Source organism: Pleurodeles waltl, chromosome 10 (assembly GCF_031143425.1).
Source record: "Pleurodeles waltl isolate 20211129_DDA chromosome 10, aPleWal1.hap1.20221129, whole genome shotgun sequence".
Lineage (NCBI taxonomy): Eukaryota > Metazoa > Chordata > Amphibia > Caudata > Salamandridae > Pleurodeles > Pleurodeles waltl.
Window position 1 is genome coordinate 577,034,061 of NC_090449.1, and position 25,386 is coordinate 577,059,446.

General features: G+C 46.3%; 1 protein-coding gene across 2 annotated transcripts in view; it reads left to right on the top strand.

The window, feature by feature from the left end:
* The window catches only part of OBSCN (obscurin, cytoskeletal calmodulin and titin-interacting RhoGEF), a 1,961,032-nt gene that overhangs the window by 1,045,322 nt on the left and 890,324 nt on the right, over positions 1 to 25,386 (top strand). For both annotated transcript variants that reach the window (XM_069211034.1, XM_069211033.1), the window contains 2 exons: positions 7,407 to 7,523; positions 22,892 to 23,056. In XM_069211034.1, coding sequence (XP_069067135.1) covers positions 7,407 to 7,523; positions 22,892 to 23,056 — 282 coding nt within the window. The remainder of the gene's footprint in view (positions 1 to 7,406; positions 7,524 to 22,891; positions 23,057 to 25,386) is intronic.

Consider the following 25,386-nt stretch of genomic DNA (forward strand, 5'->3'; position numbering starts at 1 on the left):
GGGGGTGAGGGAGTGAGGCAAAGGCCACCGCACCTGAGCAATCCCATTTTTATATATATGACCGGAGGCTGCAGCATACTTACCACGAAGCCAGGAGAGGATACATCAGAGGCTCATACAGTGTTAACAGCAGGGTCAGGGGCAAGGTGGCTTCAAAAAGGGAGCTCTCAACTCCAAACAGTGAATCACCCTTTCTCCCCCCTATCATACATCATCTGTTGGGGAAAGAATAAGCAATTTTCTTTCTTACTGAAGGAAATCACGTTTGACAGCTGAATCCTAGCTGTAGCCCAACATGGCTAGTGTGTTGAACTATACACAGCTCCTCCTAATTTCTGTCCCCGTACACACATTCTCAGCAAAGAAAACCTCTCCCTCATTCAGGAAGAGGTGCAGGTCCTTCTACCAAAGTGTGCACAAGATGGACTACTTTTTCAGGCCCATTCTCGACTTCAGACCCCACAACCACTACATCCTATCAGAATATTTCTGAATGACAACTCTGCAGGTTGTTATTCTCCACCTTACATTGGACAATTTTATGATGGCACACGCCCTAAAGGACACTTTGTGCTACATCTCCATCCACCAAGTCCATTGACTGTACCTTCACTTTGTGGTAAGTGAACAGCACTACAAGTTCAAAGTACTTTCTTTTGGGGTCACCAGGGCCCCAAAGGTGTTTACAAAGAGCCTACCAGTTGTGGCTGTACATTTATGAAGGGGAAGCATTAATGTCTTCTCCTACCTCAGTGATTGGTTGTTCAGGAGCAGGAGCAAGCTGCAGTGCCTAGCAGACACTTGAACAGTGGCCTGCCTGCTCCACACTCTGGATTTCACCGTAAACTGTAACAAAGGTCCACTCGCAGCCTGTTCAAATCCAACCTTTCCTAAGATCCAAATTTGCAGCAGTGAATGGGAAAGCTTACCTCAGTCAAAGGTTTAGGGACATACTTTCTCTTTTTCATCCCAGTTATCAGCTCCCAGTAATTGTCAGCTTACAGTATGCTGTCATGCACCTTCTAGGACTGATGGCCTCCTGAATCAGCATTGCTGTTCACATAAAGCTTCACAGACACCCCATAAAGAGTGCCTTGATCTCAAGTGTGGGGGGGGCACTGGGAAGATCAGTTGTTGGTACAGGCGAAGATGCTCTGCTCTCTGCAGCAGTGGAACTACAATTACATGTTGCAAGGCAGATCTTTTGCAGACCCAGTACCACAAGAGACTACTAACACAGATGCCTAAATCACAGGCTGTGGTGTGCACCTTAACAATATGACTTTCGAGTGAGTGTGCCCGATTAACAACAGAGATGCCCCGCCAGCTGCTTGGAACTGCTAGCATTCAATTAGCTCTGAAAACCTTCTTACAGGTAATTCAGGGCAAAATGGTCCACATCATGACAGACAACATGACCACCATGTTCTACTTGCAGCAGCAGGGTGACACACACCAGTCCCAGCTCTCTCACCTCAACCAAGGGATTTCGCAGGGGCCATTTCCTTGCAACATTCCCATCATGGTGTAGCATCTCCTTGGAACAGATGACTTTATGGACCTGCTCAATAGGACCATTCAAAAAATCCATGAGTGGGAACTCTATCCACAGATTCTTCACACATGATTTCCAGTGTTGAGGCACCCCACAGCTAGACCTGCTCACCACCCCAGATATGCAAAATGCCAAAGTTTTGCCACTACGTATCCACACCCACAGTTTATCAGCAAACCACTATTGATAAATTGGTCAGTGATTTTGCCTACACTTTTCCGCCTCTCCCACTTCTTCCCTTGCATTACCAAACTGCCAGTGCTCACCCTACAAGAACCCTTCACCCAGGTCCACAAGGACAGGCCTTTTCTTAGGACTAATGCTAAGTTTCTTCCTAAGGGGGTATCACATTCTTCCTTAACTAGACCATAGAGCTATCAGTCCTGTGCCTAGACTCTGTTGTGGAGAGAACACTCCTCATGTTATATATGTTGATGGAACTACTATGTACTCCTGTGACAGGACCACACCATTCCGTAAATTGACTAGCTCATTGTCTCCTTCAAAAACCCTCAGAGAGGACATCCCATGTCCAAGACAGGCATCACTATGTGGATAGTCAAATATATTCAAACCTGTTATCATAATGCAAAGAGGGTTCTACCTGCTCCACCTAGGATGCTCCCTACCCACAAGAGAAGAGCAGCCATGGACTTCATAGGAAACTTCCCACCGTTTATACTTGTAGAGCAGCCCCCTGGCCATACTACTGTAAGAGGCTGGCCTGGTTTGTAGTGGGTACCTAGGGTACTTACACCTTATACCAGGTCCAATTATCCTTTATTAGTGAAATGTAGGTAGTGTTCTAGCAGCTTAGGATGTCTAGAGGTAGCTGTAGCAGAGCAGCTTAGGCTGAACTAGGAGACATGCAAAGCTCCTGCACTAGCACAATAGTCACACAGTACTTATACACAATAAAAGACAATACTCAGTGTTACCAAAAATAAAAGTACTTTATTTTAGTGACACAAGGCCAAAAATATCTTAGAGACAATACTCCTTCTGGAGGTAAGTATTGTACACAATATATACACTAGAGACCAAAATCAGGTAAGTAAATAGTCATATAATAGTGCAAACAGTAGAAAATACAATGGAATGCAATAGGCCTAGGGGTAACACAAACCATATACTGAGAAAGTGGAATGCGAACCACGAATTCCCCCCTAGGCAAGTGTAGTGTGTAGAGGGGTGCTGGGAGTGTAAGAAAACACCAAAGGTAATTAAGGTACCCCACCCCAGAGCCCATGAAAGTAGGAGTAAAGTACTGCTAGTTTCCTCAGGACACACTACAAGTCGTGATAAGAGATATTGCAAGAACCAAGCAAGACTGCAAGCAACAAATGGTGGATTCCTGGACCTGAAGATCTGTGAAGAGAGGAGACCAAGTCCAGAAGTTGCAGAAAATTGCAGGAAGGACAGGAGCCCCTGCCAACCTAGAAGATGGTGCAAAAGAGGATTCTCCCATTAGAAAGTCTGCAGAAGAGCACCAAAGAAGATGGCTACAGGTTTGTGCATGGTGCAGGAGATGTCCCACGTCGAGATGTTGGATGCAGGATGTCTGCGTCGCTGGATTCATCCAACAAGCCTTGGTTCAAGCAAGGTTGCGGTTTGTGTCTAAATGGCGCTGCCTGGACCCAGGAGGGACCATGGGGCCTCAACTCAGACTGAGGTGGCAGAGGGGGCTCCCAACACTGGAGAGAGCCCACAGATGGCCAGGCAGCACCCATGGGAGTCCCAGGACATGGGGACAAACAAGATGCAAAGTGCAGTTGGTGCAGCACAACAAAGAAGGTCCCAAACCGCTGGGGAACAACTCAGCGAGTTGTGCGGCACATGATGGAGTGCTGGAGACCTGGGCTACACTGTGCACAAAGGATTCTTGGAAGAAGTGCACAGACGCCCAAGGAGCTGGAGGTGACGCAGTGCACAGGGGTACTGTTGCAAACCGGGAAGGCAAGCTCTTACCTCCTCCAAATTTGGACAGCTGGACCTTAGGACAGTCTGGGTCATGTTGGTCCACCACCTGTGTCCAGGGGGCACGCTTGTCGTCAGGAGAGGAGTCCCAGAGAACCGGTCGTCATCGCAGAAGGGGCCTGCAGGAGCAGGGATGAGACTCCGTCACACCACAGGAGATTCGTTTGGTTCTTCTGGTGCAAGGTGAAGACAGGGAGTCCTCAGAGCGTGCACACCTTGGAAACTGTAGCAAATGCTGGCTGGGGCTGAAGTTGCAGGTCACAGGAGTTGTCCTGGATAGTTTGTTGCAGTTATAGTGGTTCCTGGAGCAGTCTACGGTTGATCCGACAGTCAGAAGCTGAAACAGAGGATGCAGAGGTCTCCTGGAGGAGTCTTGCAAACTAAATCTGAGGAAACACCCAGAGGAGAGAAACTAAATAGCTGTGAGAGGGGGATTGGCTAACTACCCAGGTATGCACCTATCAGGAGGGGTCTCTGACGTCACCTGCTGGCACTGGCCACTCAGAGGTCTCCAGAGTGTCTCCACACCTTGGAATCCAAGATGGCTAATGCCAGGGACACCATCAAGGAGCTCTGGGCACCACCCCTGGGGAGGTGATGGACAGGGTAGTGGTCACTCCCCTTTCCTTTGTCCAGTTTCGCGCCAGAGCAGGGACTGGGGGTCCCTGAACCGGTGTAGTCTGGCTTATGCAAGGAGGGCATCATCTGTGCCATTCAAAGCATTTCCAGAGGCTCTGGGAGGCTATCCCTCTCTAGCTTGTAACACCTATTTCCAAAGGAAATGCTTTGTTCTGCCTTCCTGGGACTGAGCTGCTCAGACCCCAGGAGGGAAGAAACCTGTCTGTGAGGTGGCAACAGCTGGGGCTGCAGTGCAAACCTCAGAGCGCTGGTTTGGCAGTACTAGGGGTCCATGGTGGAGTCCCCAGGATGCATGGGAATAGCCCCCCAATTCCAGATTTGGAATGGGGGGACAATTCCATGATCTTAGACACCTTACATGGCCATATTTGGAGTTACCATTGTGAAGCTACATATATATATTGACATATAAGTAGTGCACTCGTGTAATGGTATCCCCGCACTCACGAAGTCCGGGGAATTGGCCCTGGACAGCGTGGAGACACTTTTGCTAGTGCAAGGAGTGACCTCACACTTAGTAACTTTGCACCTAGCCTTCAGTAAATGAAGGTTAGGTATATAGGCGACATATAAGTTACTTAAGTGCAGTGAACGTGGCTGTGAAATAATGGGGGCACTATTTCACTCAGGCTGCAGTGGCAGTCCTGAAGAAAGGTTTGTTTGATTTCCTTGTGGGTGGCAAAAGAACTGCTACAGCCCATAAGGATCTCCTGGAACCTCAGTACCCTGCGTACCTAGGTACCATATACTAGGGACTTATAAGGGGGCGCCCAGTGTGCCAATTGGAATTGGAATATGGAGTCACTAAACTATAGTGACTAATTTGGAAGTAGAGAGAGCATAAGCACTGGAATTCTGGTAAGCAGAACCTCAGTGAGACAGTTAAGCCTTACTGACAACACACACATTAGGCCACAAACTATGAGCACTGGGGTCCTGGCTAGCAGGATCATAGTGAGACTGGCAGAACATACTGACAAAGAGGCAGAAATTTGGGGTAACATACCAAGAAAGATGGTACTTTCCTACAGCCACACACTGCTGTGTGGACTGTTTTGCCCATGACAGGCCATGGTCGGCCTGATAGTGTTAAGAATCTTGTTTCAAACATCTACATAATCCACAGATTAGCCACTGCTTTTAGAGAGTACTGCTTTACAGTCTCCACTAAGCATGCATATCTACAGTCGCACAGAGTATGAACAGATATTGCTACTTACCGTGTAAACATCTGTAGCATGTAGTGCTGTAGATTCACATGTACCCTCTTTTATCGATGGTAGCCTGTGTCTTTTGCAGGGCTCTTGCTCTGTAACTCTATGTGCCCATTGTGTTTTATGTGCTTTACTTATGTTCATATTCCATGCATACTCTCACCCGCTATGCAAAAAACAATCTAACATGGAGTAGTTGGTGTTCATCCACAGTGTACACCAAGAGAAGGAGTCACACCACATCTTGTGACTTGAGAACCAAAACAACTTGCAAACTTCCGTACCCATCACTAGATGGCAGGAGTATAGTAAGCATGTGACTCTACAACACTGCATGCTATGAGCAAATACAGGATATATAGCATGTTCCTTCTTGTGTTGCCTCGCATTGTGTCTTAAGGATAATACTGGCTCACGCTCGTAGATGTTGCAGATTGGAGGCAGAATGCAATTCTTCGCCTGTCAAAATTATTTGTTAAAACAGGTATCAAGGCACTTGAATGTTGGATTCTGCTGTAATTGTAAAACCAAATTACGTTTCTTTGAAATTACATCAGTCGCCTAAGCAACTTTGTTAAAGCTTTTGTGCTCACGCAACAGCAGTTAGCTGGTTGTTAAATAAACGGAAATAAATACCTATACGATGTTGGACGTGCACCTTCGAGTGGTCTCACGTGACGTCACAGACAAGGAGAGTGAAAAGCAGCACCACACAGTTTGGCCCCATTCAAATCATAGGAATGCAGGTGCAGGTGCAGGTACAGGACAGCTGCTAGCCCAGGTATCTCCGTTGTGATTTATCCCCCATGAAAGACTAAATATGTGCTCCTTGGGGACAAGCATGGTGTGCTTCAGGCACAGCCCTGTCATGCTGAAGGGAGGTGAGTCTGATTAGAAATATCATCTCTTTCTTGGTGGGAGAGAACTGAGTAGGGCAGCAGGGAAATTATACATGATTTTCTGTCTAGAATGAAATATTTTCAAAGCTAGTTTGTCCAAGTCAACATAGAAGTTGAACCATTTGCCTTTATTAATTTATTTGTCCTTTGAACACTTTTTAATATCTGTTGAAATACCAAGCTGCCATTCTTAAAATGAATATTGAAATACATAATATAAAATACGGGCCTGGCCAGCAATGTATAATAATTTGCATATGACCATGTTTAAATATGGACATAGTGGGTGATTTCACCTTGCCCCACTCAACACTGACATAGAATTTTAAGTGATGCATGATTATAGACCGCATCCTACAATGTAGTTGTATGCGGACTGTAAATTGCTTTTTATTCAATTGTAAAGTCCAAAAACTAAAACATTAGATCCATTATATTGTCGTTTGGAAGCGAAGATGTGGTCATTAGCAATACAGGAACGTGAAATACAGTGTAAAAAGCCCAACACTAAGTGGCCCATTCCGATACCCTGGTACTTGCAGTTCTGCAGTCCCAACGGTGTTTCTGAAATCAGAGCTGGATGAGGCTGCATCACCAAAAACAAACCGGTCCCCTTAAATCTCAATAAGTAATAGGAGCCAAGTGAAGGTCAGGCAGTGCATTCACCAGGTTCTGTGTCTGCCCAATTACCTCCTTGCCTGTCTTCCCATCCCATTCCTTTCATATGAGCAGTTCGCTTGCTCCACAGAACCTATTAGCTAGCTGAGGTCAAAATACATCCCCAATATGGTGCCGTCTACCGAGCCTGCATAAAGGCGGAAGTACGTCTCAAAGACACTGAAAATACCAAAGAAACTAAAAAAAAAAAGAAAACAACATCCTTCCCAGGAATGGAACGGGAAGACCTGGACTCGAAATAATGAAGATTACTGGTTAGTAACTGGGCAGTATTTCCCATCTCTCAACAGGGCCCATCAGTTTTTCGTGGATCCTGAAGTCAGGCAAAATTTCCATTTTCTTTCATTTAGTGCTTTGAATCAGGTTTTACTGAATGTATAAGGAATGTAGACATTGACATTTGGAACCTATGTCGTGCTAACTATCTGTTGTTTATACTTACAGAGGTACTCAGAAGACAGATTATCAGCTCTTGACCCCTCTCAGCCTCCACCCTTGCCATTGCAACACTACCTGGAGAGGCCCATCAACAGGATAAATCAATATCAAGTAATACTGAAGGTATGTATCATTCTTAGAAAAAAATATTCTTTCGTAATAAAAACTGAAACGAATTGAGTAGAGGTACATGTGGGGATTTCCACCATCCATTCTCAGAGAATGTTTCAACCTCTTCCTGGTGGTCTGTCTGCCACATAACAGCCCTGGCGGTCCAACTGCCAGCTCTGCCAGGATCTAGCGGTGGCAGAGATCCTAATCGCCAGGGCAGCACTGCATGCAGCGTTGCCCTGCAGCTTATGACCTTGTTCTCTGCCACCCTTATTATGGCGGTAACACCGCCATGAAAAGGCTGGCGGAAAATAGGTGCAGGGAGCCACAGGGGAAACCCTGCACTGCCTATACCCTTGGCATGGGCAGGGCAGCGGCCCCCCTGCCAAGCACCCTCGCAATGTTCACTGTCTGCAAAGCAGACAGTGAACATTGCGAGGGTGCTGTTTCACTCTGCTGGCTACAGCATTGGTGCCGGCTCAATTACAAGCCGGAGACAATGCTGTATCCTGTTTTCTGCTAGGCTGATTGGTAGGGATTGTGGGCTTACTAAGGCAGCATGGACGAGTTTCGGGGCCCTTAGAGTTGTGATGTGTTTTCTTGGTGCAAACAATGTGCCACTCCCAGGCAGCCTGGGCACTACCTATCAGTGAAACTCATTGCGGTCTGCTAAGACTGCAAACCCGTTAGTACATATCAGGCCAGAGTACATATCAGGCCGAAGCTGGCTGAGAATAACGGCCAAAAAGAGTTGGTCAAAATGGTTGCTTGGATGTTTTTTAAAGCATCTGAGTGGTAATTCACCAATCTTGGTTCCGGCTCTTGCCTCCGATGTACAAGCTCCCAGTAATTTCCCCCACACTGTCAGAATCCCTAAAATTAACCACAATGCAGTCCCCTGCTATATTCTCACTAGAGGAACCAATCTAGCTAACCCTCTATGCCATCATAATTTTGTGACTTTCTGCAGAGTTGAAGATTCTGTGCGCACCAAGCCAGTAAGTAACCTTGTTTCGTAGCTCTGCCCACGTCTCCTCTTGATTGTGTTTCATAGGTGGCAGGACTGCCATAATCAAAATATTGGGGCAGGCCTCTGGAGGTGGACTGAAGGTCCTGGTGCAAAACCTTTTGCCCGTGCACCTGCCTTCTCTCCGTGGCCTACCAACTGCAGGTAGTAAGGGGTTTTTGCTGGCACCCCCTGCAACATGATTGATGTCCAGTAAATCCTTGATGCCGCTGACTGTGTCACTCTGTGTTGCAGGAGTAGGAATTGCCGCAACCTGAGTGGTTACCCTGTCCTGGGGGTGATTTCCATACACACGCAGAAAGGGCCTACCACTAATTGCAGGTCCAACTACACTTGTGGGACAATTAGCCCCAGCACTGGATAGGGTATGGGGTTTGAGCACTGTCTCTATGTGGATTTCAGTTGCCTCAAGGTGTTTTCTTATTGGATTTAATGGAGCTTCCATGATAGTAGAGAATCTCTTGCAAATCTCCTCAATATTAACATTGCCTGTGATTAATGAACTAGACTCCTTCCAGCTGTAGTTTGATCTGAGAGGAATTCTGCCCGTGGAGCACTGGCACTTGACTTTTCCTATTTGGTCACACGTTCAAAAGGGAAAGTGAAGCTGTTGGACCTCATAGAGGCCAGGGTTGGGAGGGGGTACCGGGATTTGTTGTAATAGTTGTAACTCCTTGCATGATGGGGGAACCGTGGCGGGACGCTGCTTCCCCTATGCCCCTATGCCCCTAACAATGGCCTCCTCCATGGGGCTACTAGTTTGAGTTATACCAGTGCCATTTGTCGCACCACCAAAGCTTATTCTATTCTTCAAGGATAACCTATGTTCAGTTAGGGCATTTCATTTGACACTGCCCCATTGCACGCTGCAGCTCTCACCTCACCCAAGGGATTTCACAGTAGTCACTGCTAGTGGGTTTATGTAGAGGTTTATGTGAGGGGCTTGAACATCCAGCCATCTTGCGCTTGTCCATTCTGGGTGAAGAAAAACAGACGCTGTCTCACCTTTTTATCTAAAGTTGATCACCAGTTTCAGGGGGGAGGCCCAGCCCAGTCTCGTCCAGCTGCTGACAGATCCACTCTTTTCCCAGTGTTTGCCCGGTGCGTCCCGAACCGGGGGGAGAGCTGAGTGCGTTTAGCGTGATCCCTGATGAGTTTCCCCTCCTTCTGCTTGCACAGATCTCTGGGGGATGAAGTCCCTTCCCACATTGTAGTCAAGGGCCAAGGTGTGTCAGCTTGCAACAAAGTAGCAAAGTAGTGGCTGCCTGTTAACCGCGTCTTGTGCCATAGGGAGAGCTGAGCACTTTTAGGGCGATTACTGGTGAGTTTCCCCTCTTTCTGCTCAGATAAACCTTGGAGGGGATGAAGTCCCACCCCAGATGGTAGGCAAGGGCCTGGGTGTCTCAGCTTGCAACAAAGTAGCAAAGGGACGGCTGCCTGTTAACTGCATCCCCATGAACCAGAAAAGCTGGTTACAAAAGAACTGGTTCCTAGTCACAGGAGTATCTTTTAACTATCCATGTGGGACATACCTCATACAGAAAGTTGGCAAGAGCGATGCCAGTTCTAGCTTAGAATTAAAGTAGAAAAAGGATGATCAATAAAGCTGTCCAATTACTTTTCTAACGTTACTATTTTCATACACATCTAATTGTGCTTTCATTGTTCTTTTTCGGTCATTGTTCATTTTAGGGTATCATTTTATCCAATTAATGTATTACTTTTTCTTTGCAAGCTTTTGCTTACTGTACAGATATGTTAAATATTTGGAAAAACATCCTTTAAACAATATGAAATTCAGAAAACCAGTACTCTGCTTGGTCATTTCAGAAGCAAAAGGGGCAGATGAAGCTATCATGTCACGTCAGGAATTTAAAAAAAACCAACTCCATTATGTTCAAGCGGGCCTTTAAACTTTAAATACTGAAATACTGTAAGGGGCATATTTAAACTCCATTTGCACCGAATGTGCGTCAAAAATGTTGATGCACATTCGGCGCAAACCGTGATCCATATTTAAACTTTGACGCCCGAGGACGTCAAAATCCCGCTGTGTGCATAATTTTCTGGATGCAGGAAACCGCCTTGCATTAATGATATGAAAGGTAGGCGTTACTGTCCAAAAAATGACACAAACACCCATGCACCGTATTTATGCTACCGCGCAAAAATCCCGCACGGCCGGGAGGCGGAGTCGGAAAATGACACACAGCCCGATTTGCGTAAAAACTTAATACCTGGGTCAGGGCTGGCGTTAAAATGGGGCAAACACACCTGTATTTAATGAAACCACACAGAAGCAAGAACAGAGCAGCAAAAGGAAGACATGGAGGTGCTTCTCATCCAGCGTGCACGCAGACGTAGAGCACAGGAACAAAAACAGCAGCTTCCACAACACCAGCAGGGACCCCAAAGGCAACTCAGAAGGCAGGAGAGGATATTCCACACCAGAACAACCCTTCATGGCTTCAGGGAACAAGAAATCATCCAGAGGTACAGGTTGAACTGGCAAGCCATTCAGCAGCTGCTGCGCAACATTGAGCCACAGTTGGCACCCAGCTTGCAGACACCCCGCACCATCCCACCAGAAACCAAGCTTCTAGCTGTACTACACATGTTGGCAAGTGACTCCTTTCAAACCACTGGCGCCCTGGTTGCTGGGATCTCACAGCCATCATTCTCCGCCTTCCTGCCCAAGGTACTGGATGCCATCATCACACTCACACCCCGCCACATCTGCTTCCCAAACACACAGCAGAAGCAGCAGGAGACCAAACAGGGGTTTTACCTCATTAATGGATTTCCACACGTCCTTGGTGCCATTGACTGCACACATGTACGCCTTGTGCCACCTGCTGCAACCGAACATCTATACCGCAACAGGAAGCACACACACTCCATCAATGTGCAGGCCATTGTGGATCACCAAGGATTGATCACCAACATCGTGGCAAAGTATCCTGGGAGTGTACATGATTCATTCATCTTCCGTCACTGTGCCATCAATCAACACCTCCAGGATGGGCGATATGGCACTGGCCTACTTGTTGGTAAGTACAGAAACCTACGTATTTTCACACTGCACAATAACCCTCTAGGACAAACAACACATACACCACTACATTGACACGTGGCCAGGAACACACTGAGGTTGTGACACCGCTAGGCATGTTTGATATCCACACCCAAGCGCCAGTGTCCTCTGATTTTGTGCCCCGAGTGCCTGTGTCCGCTTCTTTTATTCTGTACCCCGAGTGCCTGTGTCCCTGGTATTGTTGCCCTGATTTGTTCTCCCTTACTTTTGTTGCCCTGACTGTGCTCCCTTTTACTTTCTGTTCCCTCGTCTCGCCTCGTCACCCCCTCGCGCCCGTTTTCCCGCCGCCGCGTCCCGGTAGCTCCGCCCCCTTGCACCCCATTGGCCGCCCCGCTCCCACCTCCCAGCTGCTCCTCCCTCCCTCTTCCCGCCAAAGGCAAGCCCGCCTGCGCCCGTCCGCGCCTGGACCGCGCCCAGCGCCAGACCCCCTGGCCCCCGCCGCTGCCAGCCTACCCGCCGGACCTACGACACCGCCACCCTCCTCGCACTCAACACCAGCCGGATCCCCGGGTGCTGCCGAGCCGCCCCAAGACGCACCCACGGACCCTTCGCCTGCCAATCCTGCAAGTTCTCCTGTCTCCGGAACCGCACCGCACCCGTCAAGCCAAGCACCAGCAGCAACCACCTGAAGTGCATCCTGCTCAACACCCGCTCCATGCACAGACACGCCGTGGAACTCTGGAACCTGCTCGACACCACATCTCCAGACGTCGCCTTCCTCACAGAAACCTGGATGAACGCCTCCTCAGCGCCCGACATCGCCATCGCCATCGCCATCCCGGACGGATACAAGATCACCCGGAGGGACCGCGTCAACCAGACAGAAGGAGACCAACTCCGACGACACCCTCACAGCCGCCGAACATCTTCACTTCCAGATACACACCGACCCCAAGACCACACTCAGAGGCACCCTCATCTACAGACCCCCAGGACCCCGCACACAATTCAGAGAAGACATCGCAGACTTCATCAGCCCACACGCCCTCCCCTCCGCTGACTACATCCTCCTAGGGGACCTCAACTTCCACCTGGAGAACAACAACGATAACACCACCACCCTGCTGGACAACCTCGCCAACCTCGGACTCAAGCAACTGGTGAACACCCCCACCCACTACGCCGGACACACGCTTGACCCAGTCTTCTCCTCCAGCAAGTACATCTCCTTCAGCCACTCCACCGGACTCCACTGGACAGACCACAGCTGCGTCCACTTCAGCTTCAGAAAAACCACGACTCACCACCACCCACAACAGGCTCCCCGCAGGAGCTGGAACAAGATCACCACCGACCAGCTCTCCACTTCACTGAGCCAGAACCCTCCCGCCAGCTCAGCGGACCCCAACCAAGCAGCCAACAACCTCACACAGTGGATCACCAACTGCGCTGACAACCTCGCACCTCTGAAAACCCATCCCATCAGGCCCAACAGCAAGAAAGCCTCCTGGTTCAACAACGACCTCAAGAACTCCAAGAAGAACTGCCGCACCCTCGAGAAAGCCTGGCGTAAAAACCCGACTACAGACAACATGACCGCCCTCAAGCACGCCTCCCACAAACACCACCAGCTGATCCACACCACCAAGAAGACAGCATTCAAAGAACGACTAGACAACAACGCACACAACAGCAAGGAACTCTTGAGCATCGTCAAAGAGCTCTCCAACCCCAGCGCCGGAAACAACGACATCACTCCCTCACAAGACCTCTACGACTCACTCGCCTCGTTCTTTCACCGCAAGATCGCCGACATACACAACAGCTTCGGCGCACAGACCACGCACCCAACCACCAAACCGACGCCCCCCAACACCACCCTCCGCGCCTGGACCCCGGTCAGCACCGAAGACACCATCCATACGATGAACACCATCCATTCCGGATCACCAACCGACCCATGCCCCCACCACGTCTTCAACAAGGCCGACTCCGTCATCGCACCCCATCTCCGGGACATCATCAACTGCTCCTTCAACACCGCCACCTTCCCGGAGAGCTGGAAGCATGCCGAACTCAGCGCCCTCCTGAAGAAACCATCAGCAGACCCCACCGACCTCAAGAACTACCGCCCCATCTCGCTCCTCCCGTTTCCGGCCAAAGTCATCGAGAAGACCGTCAACAGACAGCTAGCCGCCTTCCTCAAGACTAATGGATCCCTCGACCACTCAGTCCGGCTTCCGAGCCAACCACAGCACCGAGACCGCCCTCATCGCAGCCACTGACGACATCCGAGCCCTGCTCGACAACGGGGAAACAGCGGCCCTCATCCTCCTGGACCTCTCCGCAGCGTTCGACACTGTCTGCCACCGCACCCTAGTGCAGCGCCTCAGCAACATCGGAATCCAAGAGAAGGCACTAGAGTGGATCATCTCGTTCCTCGCCGGAAGAACCCAGAGAGTCCGCCTCCCCCCGTTCAGATCCGAGGAAACCGAAGTCATCTGCGGCGTACCACAAGGATCATTACTCAGCCCCACCCTCTTCAACGTCTACTTGAGCCCCCTCGCAGCCATCGCACGCCAACACAACCTCAACATCATCTCCTACGCCGACGACACCCAGCTGATCCTCTCCCTCACCAACGACCCAGCCACCGCCAGAACCAACCTGCACGAAGGGATGAAAGACGTAGCCGAGTGGATGATGAACAGCCGCCTGAAACTGAACTCAGACAAGACGGAAGTCCTCATCCTTGGATCATCACCCTCTGCCTGGGACGACTCCTGGTGGCCCCCTGCCCTGGGCAGCGCACCCAAACCAACGGACCACGCACGCAACCTGGGCTTCATCCTGGACTCCTCCCTCTTGATGACCAGACAAGTCAACGCCGTCTCATCATCATGCTTCAACATTCTACGCATGCTCCGAAAGATCTTCCGATGGATCCCCACCGAAACCAGGAAGACGGTCACCCTGGCACTCGTCACCAGCCGACTGGACTACGGTAACACCCTCTACACCGGAACCACAGCCAAACTACAGAAAAGACTCCAACGCATCCAGAACGCCTCCGCACGCCTCATCCTTGACATCCCCCGACACAGCCACATCTCCGGACACCTGAGAGACCTGCACTGGCTCCCCGTCAGCAAGAGAATCGCGTTCCGTCTCCTCACCCACGCACACAAGGCCCTCCACAACCTGGGCCCCAGGTACCTCAACAACCGCCTGACCTTCTACACTCCCACCCGCCAGCTACGATCGACCAGCCACGCCCTCGCCGCCGTGCCACGCATTAGAAAAGCCACCATGGGAGGAAGATCCTTCTCCTACCTGGCAGCCAAGACTTGGAACTCCCTCCCCATCCACCTCCGTCTGACCCAAGACCACCTCTCCTTCAGGAAGCAACTCAAGACCTGGCTTTCACAGCTGCCATTCAGAAGAGTTTGGGGTGGACACCACGAGGGCCAGACGGCATCCCTATTAGTATAATTAAGTGGAACATGAACCTTTGGGCCCTACTGTTGCCTAATGTTTACAATAGCTTGAGTCATTCCTCATTTCCTAACTTCTGGGGTACCTTGGTTAGTGTCCCAATTGTTTTTAGAAAAATACTACTGCCCTATTTATTTGATTGGCATCCCTGCCAAAATTCTTGGCAGAGTTCTGTGTAACAGAATATTGGAGTGGGTTAATGATAATATATTAAATGCATGTCAGTTTGGCTTGCAAAATGGTATAGGAACGGTAGAAAAATGACTCAACCTACACTTGATTATTGGGAAACATACTGTGGCAAACCAGTCCACATTATACCTTGCCTTCATGGGCCTGTCGATAGCCTTTGATTGCGTTAGCTGGCCAAAGCTGTGGCAACTCCTTATCAAGTTAGGCATGGACTTGGCATTGGTAAATTTACTGGTTTCTCTGCACATAGGCACAAAAGTCTGTGTCAGATTTGGCAACAAGGTGGAAATCTTAGATGAATTTAGCAATGGATCGGGTCCGCCAAGGTGCATACTCGCTCCGCTCCTATTCATCTTATATATAAAGGATCTCAGTTCAGAGCTCATTAAGTGCACCCTCAATGTACCAGTGATAAATGATATGCCCCCTCCCTGCATTGTCTATGCGGACGACGCAGTGCTAATCGCCCGTACTCCCAAAGCCTTGTGTCTATTATTCCACTCCTTTGTACATTTTATGGCAAACCTCGATTTGACCAAGATTGTGAAATAGTTTAGAATGACTTGTGGCCCAAAGCGCACACGCCTCTCATCCATCGCAGTGGGTTCAAACACCCTATCAAACACTAGCACCTTTACCTACGTGGGAGTTACCTTTAGCTCCACTGGTTCATGGTCTCCCCATTTTGCACGGAGCAGGGCTATGTTCTCAAGGGCGGTTGACTCACTCCTCTGCTTCCCATCCCCAGAAGGGAGGTAGAGCTTTTTTACCCCTTCTGCAAATATATTCTGCCCAGTGTGTACCTATTGCCCCATATGGGGTGGGAATCTAGGGAACAGGTGACCCTATAAATCTTCAGAGAGTAGAAAATCACTTTTGCAAAATAATTTTATCAGCTTCAGTACAAACTTTTCATTTTATTTGTCATAAGGGCTGGGCTTAATCTATCTGAGCGATTACATTAGTATCCACCCACCCCTATTGTGGCTATCCATTTTGTGTACAGAAGAAGCATCTTTAACGAGGAATGTAATCTTTGATTGTTTGGCATGTTATAAGGGCCTTTCCATACCTTGTCTGGTGTGTGCAATCCCTGGCAGGGATTGGTTTAACCGACATTTACTCAGATAAAGTGTCTGTGAGAGAACAGGGCTGATTGCACAGGCCCCCTAACTTTTTGCCCCCATCTTTCACTTTTTGCTGGTGTTTTCCTGACTCTGAGGGTGCCCTGGGTACTGCTAACCAGTCCCAGGGCCTGTGCTCTGTGTAAAATCAGTATGCAAATTAGACTAATTATAATTGGCTAAGTCAACCTAACTATAGGTCCTAGTATATGGCAGGGCATGTGGGTGTAGGGACCCCAGCATAGGTGGTGCCCCCATAGGTGCACTGCTGAGGTGCCCAGTGTCATTTTAAAGGCAGGCCTGCCTTTCTGGCTGCTTTTAAATTAAAGTTACATGCAAATTCGACTTTGGAATTAAAAGTAGTTCCAAAGTCTTAAACTACCTTATTTTTACATATAAGTCACCCCTAGGGCTGGGTGCCATGTAACTATAAGTGGGACCTTATAAAATAGTTTTATAAGCCCTGGTGAGGTGAAACAGCCAAATTTGTTTTTCTCTCATTGTAGTGAATGGCCTCCATAGGCTAGAACGGGGAGACTTTATTTTCATTTTAAAAATCCCCTTAAGTAACAGATACCAGAGGTTTGGTATCAAATTAATTGTTATAATAAATCTCATAACTTCCATTTGTTGGATTTAATATAACTTGTTCAGGTAAAGAGTTTTAAACTTTACCTGAAAAGTTGCCAACTTCAGCCCTGCAATGGTTTTGCTGCTGTTCTCTGATTGGCCCGCCTCTGGCAGCCTAGCCAGGCTGCTTTGATGAGGTGTGAAGTGGCCTGGCTCCACACAAAGAGATGTGCCTGGGGGAGGAGATCTCCCCTCAGCAGATGGTGAAGCAGGGAGGGGGAGAGCTGCCAAACTGGTCTTCAAGGGCAGGGAAGAACATTTGGAGCAACACCCTCAAATCCTGCAAACCCAGACAATTGGGTGCCCCTTGATTAGATTAGGAGAGGGCAGGAGAGGGGTGTGTTTAGGATTTTTAGCCACACCAATGGGTGCGCTCAGCCAGATGTAACATCCAAAAATCATTTTCAGCCATGATGGATTTTTGACGAATGTTGCTCCCTGGGTTTGATTTTTGCCACACTTCCCAGAAAGTGGTCATCACAGGGGGGAGGACCCTGCACCTGATTGGAGAACCAGGGCCCCCCTGTTTTTCACCCAGTAGGAGGGATAAAACTGGCACACCTGCACCCACACCTCAGATCCCTATCAGATTCCAACAAGGAAGAACTACAGGAGAAGAAGGACTGCCCTACTGGACCCCTGACCTGCACCTGGACACTGCACTCTGGAGGACTGCACTTGCACACTTGGGCTTCACCACTAAAAGGACTTTACCTGTCTTCTACTGCTTCAAGAAGGGACTCCCTGTTTGCTACAGGTACAAAGGAGCTGCCCAGAGTCGCTTGCCTCAAGTCCTGCAAGCAGAGCCCAGCTGACCAGCGTCCAGTGGCCATTTGAGGATTCCGACATTGTGCCTTCTGGGAATTGTAGTCCCAACTCCCAAGGAGCAACTCAGAGCTTCTGGAATCTTGGATCAAGTTGTGGACACTTCAAGGACACAAAAAGGACCTCTGGAAGAAGATCCAGAAGTTTGGAAACATTTGGAGCAACTCCATAAGTTGAAGAGGTGCATTGTGGGAGTTGTAGTCCCAGACCCCAAGAGGCACATCAGAGCCTATGAACCCTTGGCTGGTGCTGTGGACCACTTTCCTGAATCAAACACTTCTGAAAGTAAGTTTGACAGTGTTACCTCGTGGGTGGCCTGAACTCTGGACTTTGTTCCTACCCAGTGTGACCTTTTTTAACCCTTTAAGCGCTAGTTGCTTCTATGCGCTAGAAAGCATTAATTCGTTAAAAATTCATATCTCCGGTTCCCCTTATCCGATTTTATTCGTTTTTATGTCATTTTAAAGATAAAGATATAATCTATTGTTATAAAACTGTTTCCTGTGTTTAATTTAATTACTGTTTTGTGATATTTGAATGCTTTACGCTTTGTCTCCTAAGTTAAGCCTTGTTGCTCGTTGCCAAGCTACCAAGGGTTGAGCTAGGTTTAATTTACTGAGACCTTACTGGACCTAAGTGGAGGTTAGTGGCTTATTGCTAACTGTAGGTACTTACCTGCCCTTACCAATAACCCATTTTCCAACAGCGCCACATGCTGCTCTAGTGAGGAAGCAAGTACAAGCCTTATTATTGGAGCAAGCACAAGCAGAGAGATTGAGGGTGGAGTGCTGGAAAGCAAATGTCATGAGCTGTTTGGACCTTAACCCTGGGGGTATCCTTGCAAACTACTTGTGGAATAGTAGCAGGAACTGGGAGCGAGCTCTATTATTTTGTTTCAGGGCTGGCATAATGAAATACTACTTATGCTTCCCACTTTTGTTCCAGCATAAGTTTGACTCCAGAGAGTGCCCATGAAATAATTTGTCCAAACAATCTATGCACTTTCTTTTCTTTTGCGATTATTACCATTTTTATACTAAAAGGTTCTTAGTACTTCTTTTGAGGCTCAGAGATCTTCGATAATGCCTTTAGGCCTATGTTTTTATACACGCATTATCAGATGATGATATTTGCCATTGTGTAACTTTGTTTCTTCGAGCTGCTGTACGGTCTACAAGAACAGTGCCCTTGAATAATAATGTTTGTTGGTCTTTCTGTTTATTTGCGTAGAAGCATAACCTAGCAGTACATAGCTTTTAGATTAATTATGAATGATAATTTTTCATATCTGTTTTATTGATTGGTCGATTATATGTGTTTTTATCTTTTAAGTTGGGACGCTTTATTGGTGTTATTTTGTGTTTACTACATACTTTTATGGCTGTTTTCAGCTGAATAAAGCTGATTCTGATTCGAGTTCATTTCTAATGGTATCTGGGCTCGTTGCTCTACCTTGAAAGGTTTAATTCCGAATATACAGATTGACTCTGTCCTACTACTATGTTTCCGTTTATTCTTTGCCTTGCATCAGAAAAGCTACAATGGCAGGGCCTGGAAATCCTCTTGTTTTGGATGAACGCGTGGATCTGTTTTGACATTATACCAGCCCCAATGCACAAGATCGAGTTCCGTTCCCACAACAATTAAAAGTTTGTAATGTTTCTGAGGGCCGTTTTCTAGATTCCACCTTTCTGTCTGGATACCTCTGCTCCTGCTCATACTGTACAGGGATTAGCCCGGCGAGGTGATTTGCAGATTAGCCTCTTCAATTCAATTGATAAACAAGTTACGAATTCAAACATTTACTTGGCATACATACCTACTGTTATATGTTATAGTTTGATATGATTAGATAATACAACAAATTATGGAAGTTGTATTTGGCACAGTAATGTTTTCACGTCCAAAATTTTAAGTGTGTATGTAATTATAAACAATCTATTTAACAGTGGATTAACCACATCTGCCATTGAAGTCTGTAAAATATACATTACCTGCTAACTCTGAAAATACTCAATTTTTCTACTTTGTTGAAATGTAATATATAGTGCAAATTGATTGACAGCAATAATTGGTATCACCCTCACAGTTCACACTCTCTAGAAATTAGCAGTAACTTTCAGTAACATCCGTTGGGAGCTCTAAGAGTCATGGCAGTAGCTAGGTGAAGTGCCCACCCTTGTTTGAAATAAAGATTTAGTTACCAATGCTTCTGCACAGGATGGGTGCATTATAGTGGATCCTCCGGGATCCATGTTGAACAGTTGCTTGTAATTGTTTCTCCTCTCTCCACCATCCCTGAACGTCTGCCACCTGCCGGTGTGCCACCTTTAACGCTGGCCTAGCTTTTAATTGTCAACTCAAAACCACATGGAAGAAGGCATTAATACATGGATGTGTCCTTCATTGTACACTCTTGCAGCTACATCAACTACAGAGGATTGTGCTGGTCTAGACAGTGATAATGTCCCCTGCCTTCTGAGCCGTCATATTTCTTCTTCAATTTGATCTGCATTCTTCAGCTTACCTAAAACTGCTGCTCACCTCAGCTAAAAAAACTCCACCAACATCTCAGTGGCCATAGAATATCTGTGTTCTCTGCTAATCAAGTGCCAAAGCTATTTAAAGTGTTCTGTTTCACCCAAAGTGTCTTAAACAGGTGTGTTCAAGACCGCCTTCAAAAGTATTGCATTACTATCAATTGATTAGATATGTGAGGTTTGTCTCTCTAAAACTGGTGTTGTAGTAGCAGACAAGCAAAAGTTCCTTCTTGGGATGATCCTTGCAAGTCTAAGGCATTTCACTGTGGAAATTACTCCAGCTCTATTTGTGTTTCAAAGAGAAGTGAAAATGCATCTGTTCCACAACATGATGCATTTTCGCTCTGTTCAAACTTAGAAACTCTTTCTCCATTCACCTTTTTGTTTTAACTGTAGTGTATTATAATTTTCACAAAAACACTAAATACAAAAAAGAAAAAAATGCTGGTCACAATCAGCAAATTAGTTTGGTAGCACATATTTGTTTCTGGGTTGGTCTCGGACTTGCTGGGTATTGGAGTTTACGCAGTTGAAGATTTAGTTTAAAGGCACGTGGTGGTAAGCAAACTGTTCCTTACTGTTGGATCGGCTCACCAACATATTCCAATGTGTCATTTTGGGAATGTGTAATGCTCAGTCGATTTAAGCATTATACATGAGGAATCAGTGGTCTGTCTGGTGCACTGCATTGTTGTTGCCACTATCTTCTTCAGTTAGACTCCCAATCTCTGGCCTTATACTCATATTAATATTCACCAAATATGACTATGTAGTCCAATGTCAAAGCCTAAATCTTTGAGTTTTTGCATTCAGAAGGCCCCTTCCTCCACCCTATTACCCAGTTCGTATAATCAACAGTTGCTTATTGGAGAACAACATCCACAGGTTCATGAGGTGTGCCTGAGTGCCCTTGGCTTTCCCTTGTTTAGTTAATAAAACCAGGCCTGCAAATCTATTGTATTTCTTCTTTTCGCCTTTGGAAACAAACCTAATCAGTGGCGTAATGAAAATTGAGGGCCCCCACCTGCTAAATACGTGGCGCCCCCCTCCGGACTCTACCAGGAGCTCTCAGGCCCTGGTACTGTGCTGAAGGGTTGCCCCCTGACGCTCACCCCCACCCCCCCCAGCACCGCAGGGGCTGCGGGGGTCCTTTGTTACCTACTGAACGTAGTAAAAACACTTCAGGAGTAATTTCAAGTTAATTGCCAGTTGTCATGTTAATGTGCTTGATTGTTTTCTTCCAGTATGGCAACAATACAGAGTATTCCTATTCCATATGAATATAGTTAGCTTCTGCCATGTGACATCTAGGACATTTTTCTGTGGGAAGGGCAAATATTCCGTAAAACTTAGCTAGTCTAAATCTGCTCAGCTAACCTTACATTTTGATCAACTTTTTCAGTTCAGCTACTGTTCTCTTCTGGCTGGCTGTGGATGAACAAAAACTAAATTAAAACTAAGTTTTAGTAAAACAGAGTTGTTGATTATTGGTCCGAAAAATCTGTGGAGTCAGTCACTTGATACTGCTGACACAGGAACCATCTCGGTCTGTAAAGCCAAAGCCTGGGATCCCCATTTAACAGAGAAGTTTCCTTTGTGTAGCAGACCAACACAGTTATGTCTTCGTGCTTTTCTGTCTCTTTTAAGGATTAGTCTTCTTTTTGTCCCTTTTGATGTGCATAGTAACGTTGTAGGGGCCTGCATCCTCCCAAGAGTTGACGACAGAAAGGATTGTTATTTGTGCCTATATCCCCTGCAATTTCGGTAAGCTGCAACTGGTGCAAAAATAGCAGTTTGACTGGTGATTGGTCTATAGAAGTTCATCCTCCTCCTCACTGGCACGTTAAGCTGTACTTACTCCTAGTTGCACAGTGCATACTTTTTGACTCTCCGGGCGTGGTGCACCAGCATTTTTATGGGACTGACCTCCTTGTTTTTCAAACCATTGCTGCCCCTATGTCCCCACTTGGTCTCTTCATTCTTCTTTCAGAATATTGTCCACTACGATTGGGTTCATGTTGTGGAAACCTCTGCTGTGGTGGTTCAGACTTTTACATCCCTGCCTCTTCCCAGAGAGTGTTCTGCTTCTTGCTTTACATCAGTTTTCTATTGGTCTGTTTCAAAAGGCCCTAAAGACTCACTGCTTCTGCTAGTGTTTTGCTCTGGTAACCTAGGCAGTTTTGTCCAGGACAGCTCCATCTTACTTTGTGTTCAGTCTTAGCAGTATGACATCTTCAGGGAACTCTGCATTAAACACAATTGTATTCATTCATTCAATCATCTTAACTGTGTTTTTTTCTTTGATCCTACCTTCTTTTGTGGAAATTTAAGAAATTCAGAGTGACTTTTCTGCCACATTCATTTGGTAGTAATGTGAGGGTAGTTGTTTGAATCTGGGGGTGGGGGGGATTGTCTGAGTGCAGATAAGAGAATATACGGAACAGGTTATATGACAAAAGCACAAACCTACAAAATGGAAAACAGTGTTGAAGATCAAATATTTTTATCTTTAGGAATTCATTCGCAACAAAGCAAGAAATGGGAAGAACTGTGCCCTGCTGGAACAAGCCTATGCCATCGTTTCAGCCCTGACTCGCAGAGCAGAGAATAACTTGCATGTTTCTTTGATTGAGAATTACCCAGGAACGTTGGAGGTCCTGGGAGAACCCATAAGACAGGTAAGCACAGCTTCGTGGTGAGAAGAATCTGCCTGTTAGTAGTGAAATAAACGGTGTTCAATCAGTGTGTGGAGATATGACTCCGGAAGTGAGAGTACAGGTGTCCATTGTTTTTCTTTATTGAAAGAGACTTATTAACATGTGGTACAATGACCATGTTACCGAAGAGGAGTATTTTACGATGACCATGTGATTTAGAGTGATAAAAACGATGTTCCAGTTACGGTTTTAGAAAGTAAATAAGAGGCTTGACTAAAAATTCATTGAGCAGGCTTGGTGATGTAGAATACAATTATTTTAGTGCAAAAAATGATCTGGACACTCAAAACAACACAAAACAAATGAAGGTATATGGGCAAAGATATAGCTGAAGACAGCTAGAGATCTACCAAGTTTCTTTGGGTAGAACATTTTTCAAACCAGAAGGACTTGGCAGTACTTATTTATGAGTATTTTCTGACCATTTTATAATCCGATCTTTATATGCTCTGAACATATCGCTTCAACTTGTCATGTGCCCATCCACAAGGTTTTTACATTTCGTTTATTTTTCAATAACACCACTATATGCAACCACAGTTTTTTTAATTAATTACTCTTAACAAGAAAAAGTTTAATGTATGAATCGCCCCGTCACAAACTTGACAAATATCCCGTCATCCCTACCACAAGTATATTATATCCTGTGGCACTTGTAATAAGGGAATGGAATATCTGTCATATTTGTGGTTGAGGACCCATCCCCCAAACTCTAAATCAGGCCCTGAATTCCCATGGGGTACCCCATTCAGCAACCATATATTCAAACACCAGCACTTCCCAGGTGATGTTGCATTGATGACTGACCCATTAAGAGTGTGAAGTCTGAGAATGCAGGCAGTGCTGATTATTGGGTAAAGTGACATTTGCAACAAGGGCAAAATGGCTACGTGTTTCATCGCAAGTGGTAAAACACACGGGAGCCTCTTACTGTTTTTATGTCCTGATTATTTATTTGTATAATCTGTGCCAAAGATTTTCTCGTCACAGTCCATACAGCGTGAATCTGATGTATCACCCCAACTCTGGAATCCTATGAAACCACCAAACATGTCTGTTATTATTTCTACTACTTTTTGTATATTTTGCTAATCTCCTATCACGTAAGTATAACTTCGTCCAGTGACTAACAATCAGAATATTTCTAACAACACATTACAAAACAATTGATTGATCCGACAAAGAAACCTTGAACTTAGACTAATGAGTAATATTGGTAAGTAATTATGACATAATCACCTTATCCTTCTTCTTCTTTGTTAGAATTGGAGGATCTGTCAATTAGTGACACTTTTTTTCAGGAAGGAAATCTTAACTTCTGAAGTGATGTACAGTATAACTAATGAATTTACTGAGTTGTATGCTGTTATGTCACAGAACTCAGAACAGCTGACCAAAATGTGCTTCCAACAACACCCTAAAGTTTGAACCTTTAGTGAAGGACAAATTTATGTGGTGACACTTTTTGTAGCAGATTTTCTGTAAACCATAGCCTGATGTTTTGTTTATGTTTTTGCCATATTCTGAGTTCCCCTCACTCAAAAGGTTTTGGGCAGAAAAATCTATTGCGTATTACATCCTCACAGTGGCAAAACACACTCCTGTCCTTGCATCGCCATTGCGAATTCCTTTCCTTTTCCAGACAAGCCAAAAATGACAAACAAACAGAATAGAAAACTTACTGAACAGATGTCCTGTTCACATGAGAGGAAAGGAAGACTATCCTTTGTGGAGAAACAATGCACCTTGTACAGAAGAGTGTTTGAAAAGCTTCTGGTGCAACAAAGCTCTTAACTTACCAATTCTGACTACACTGGTACACTGCCCTTGCAGCATGAGCTTAATTAAATATTCTAAACGAAACCTAATCACAGAGTGCCAGATGTATCAAACATTTTTGCGATCGCCGTTTGCGATCACAAACATGCATTTTGGTATGTATCAAGTCCAATTTGGGATTCAGCAACTTGTTACCGAATCCAAAATGGAATTATGACTACATACCGATTCGGTATTAGGAAGGGGCGTGTCAAGGGTGTTCCTTCCTAATACCGAATCGCAGAGGTATGTATGAATGTTTTGTGACCCAAATGCGGTCGCAAAAAATTTGCATTTTACCACCCATTGAAAGTAGGTGGTAACCCATTCGCAAAGGGGAGGGGTCCCTTTGTGAATGCATGCGAAAACATTTTTAACAGCAGGCAACTGCCTACTCATAAAAAAAGAAAACTTTCATTTTTCTTTTTTAAACGCATCCTGTTTTCCTTTAAGGAAAACGGGCTGCATTTAAA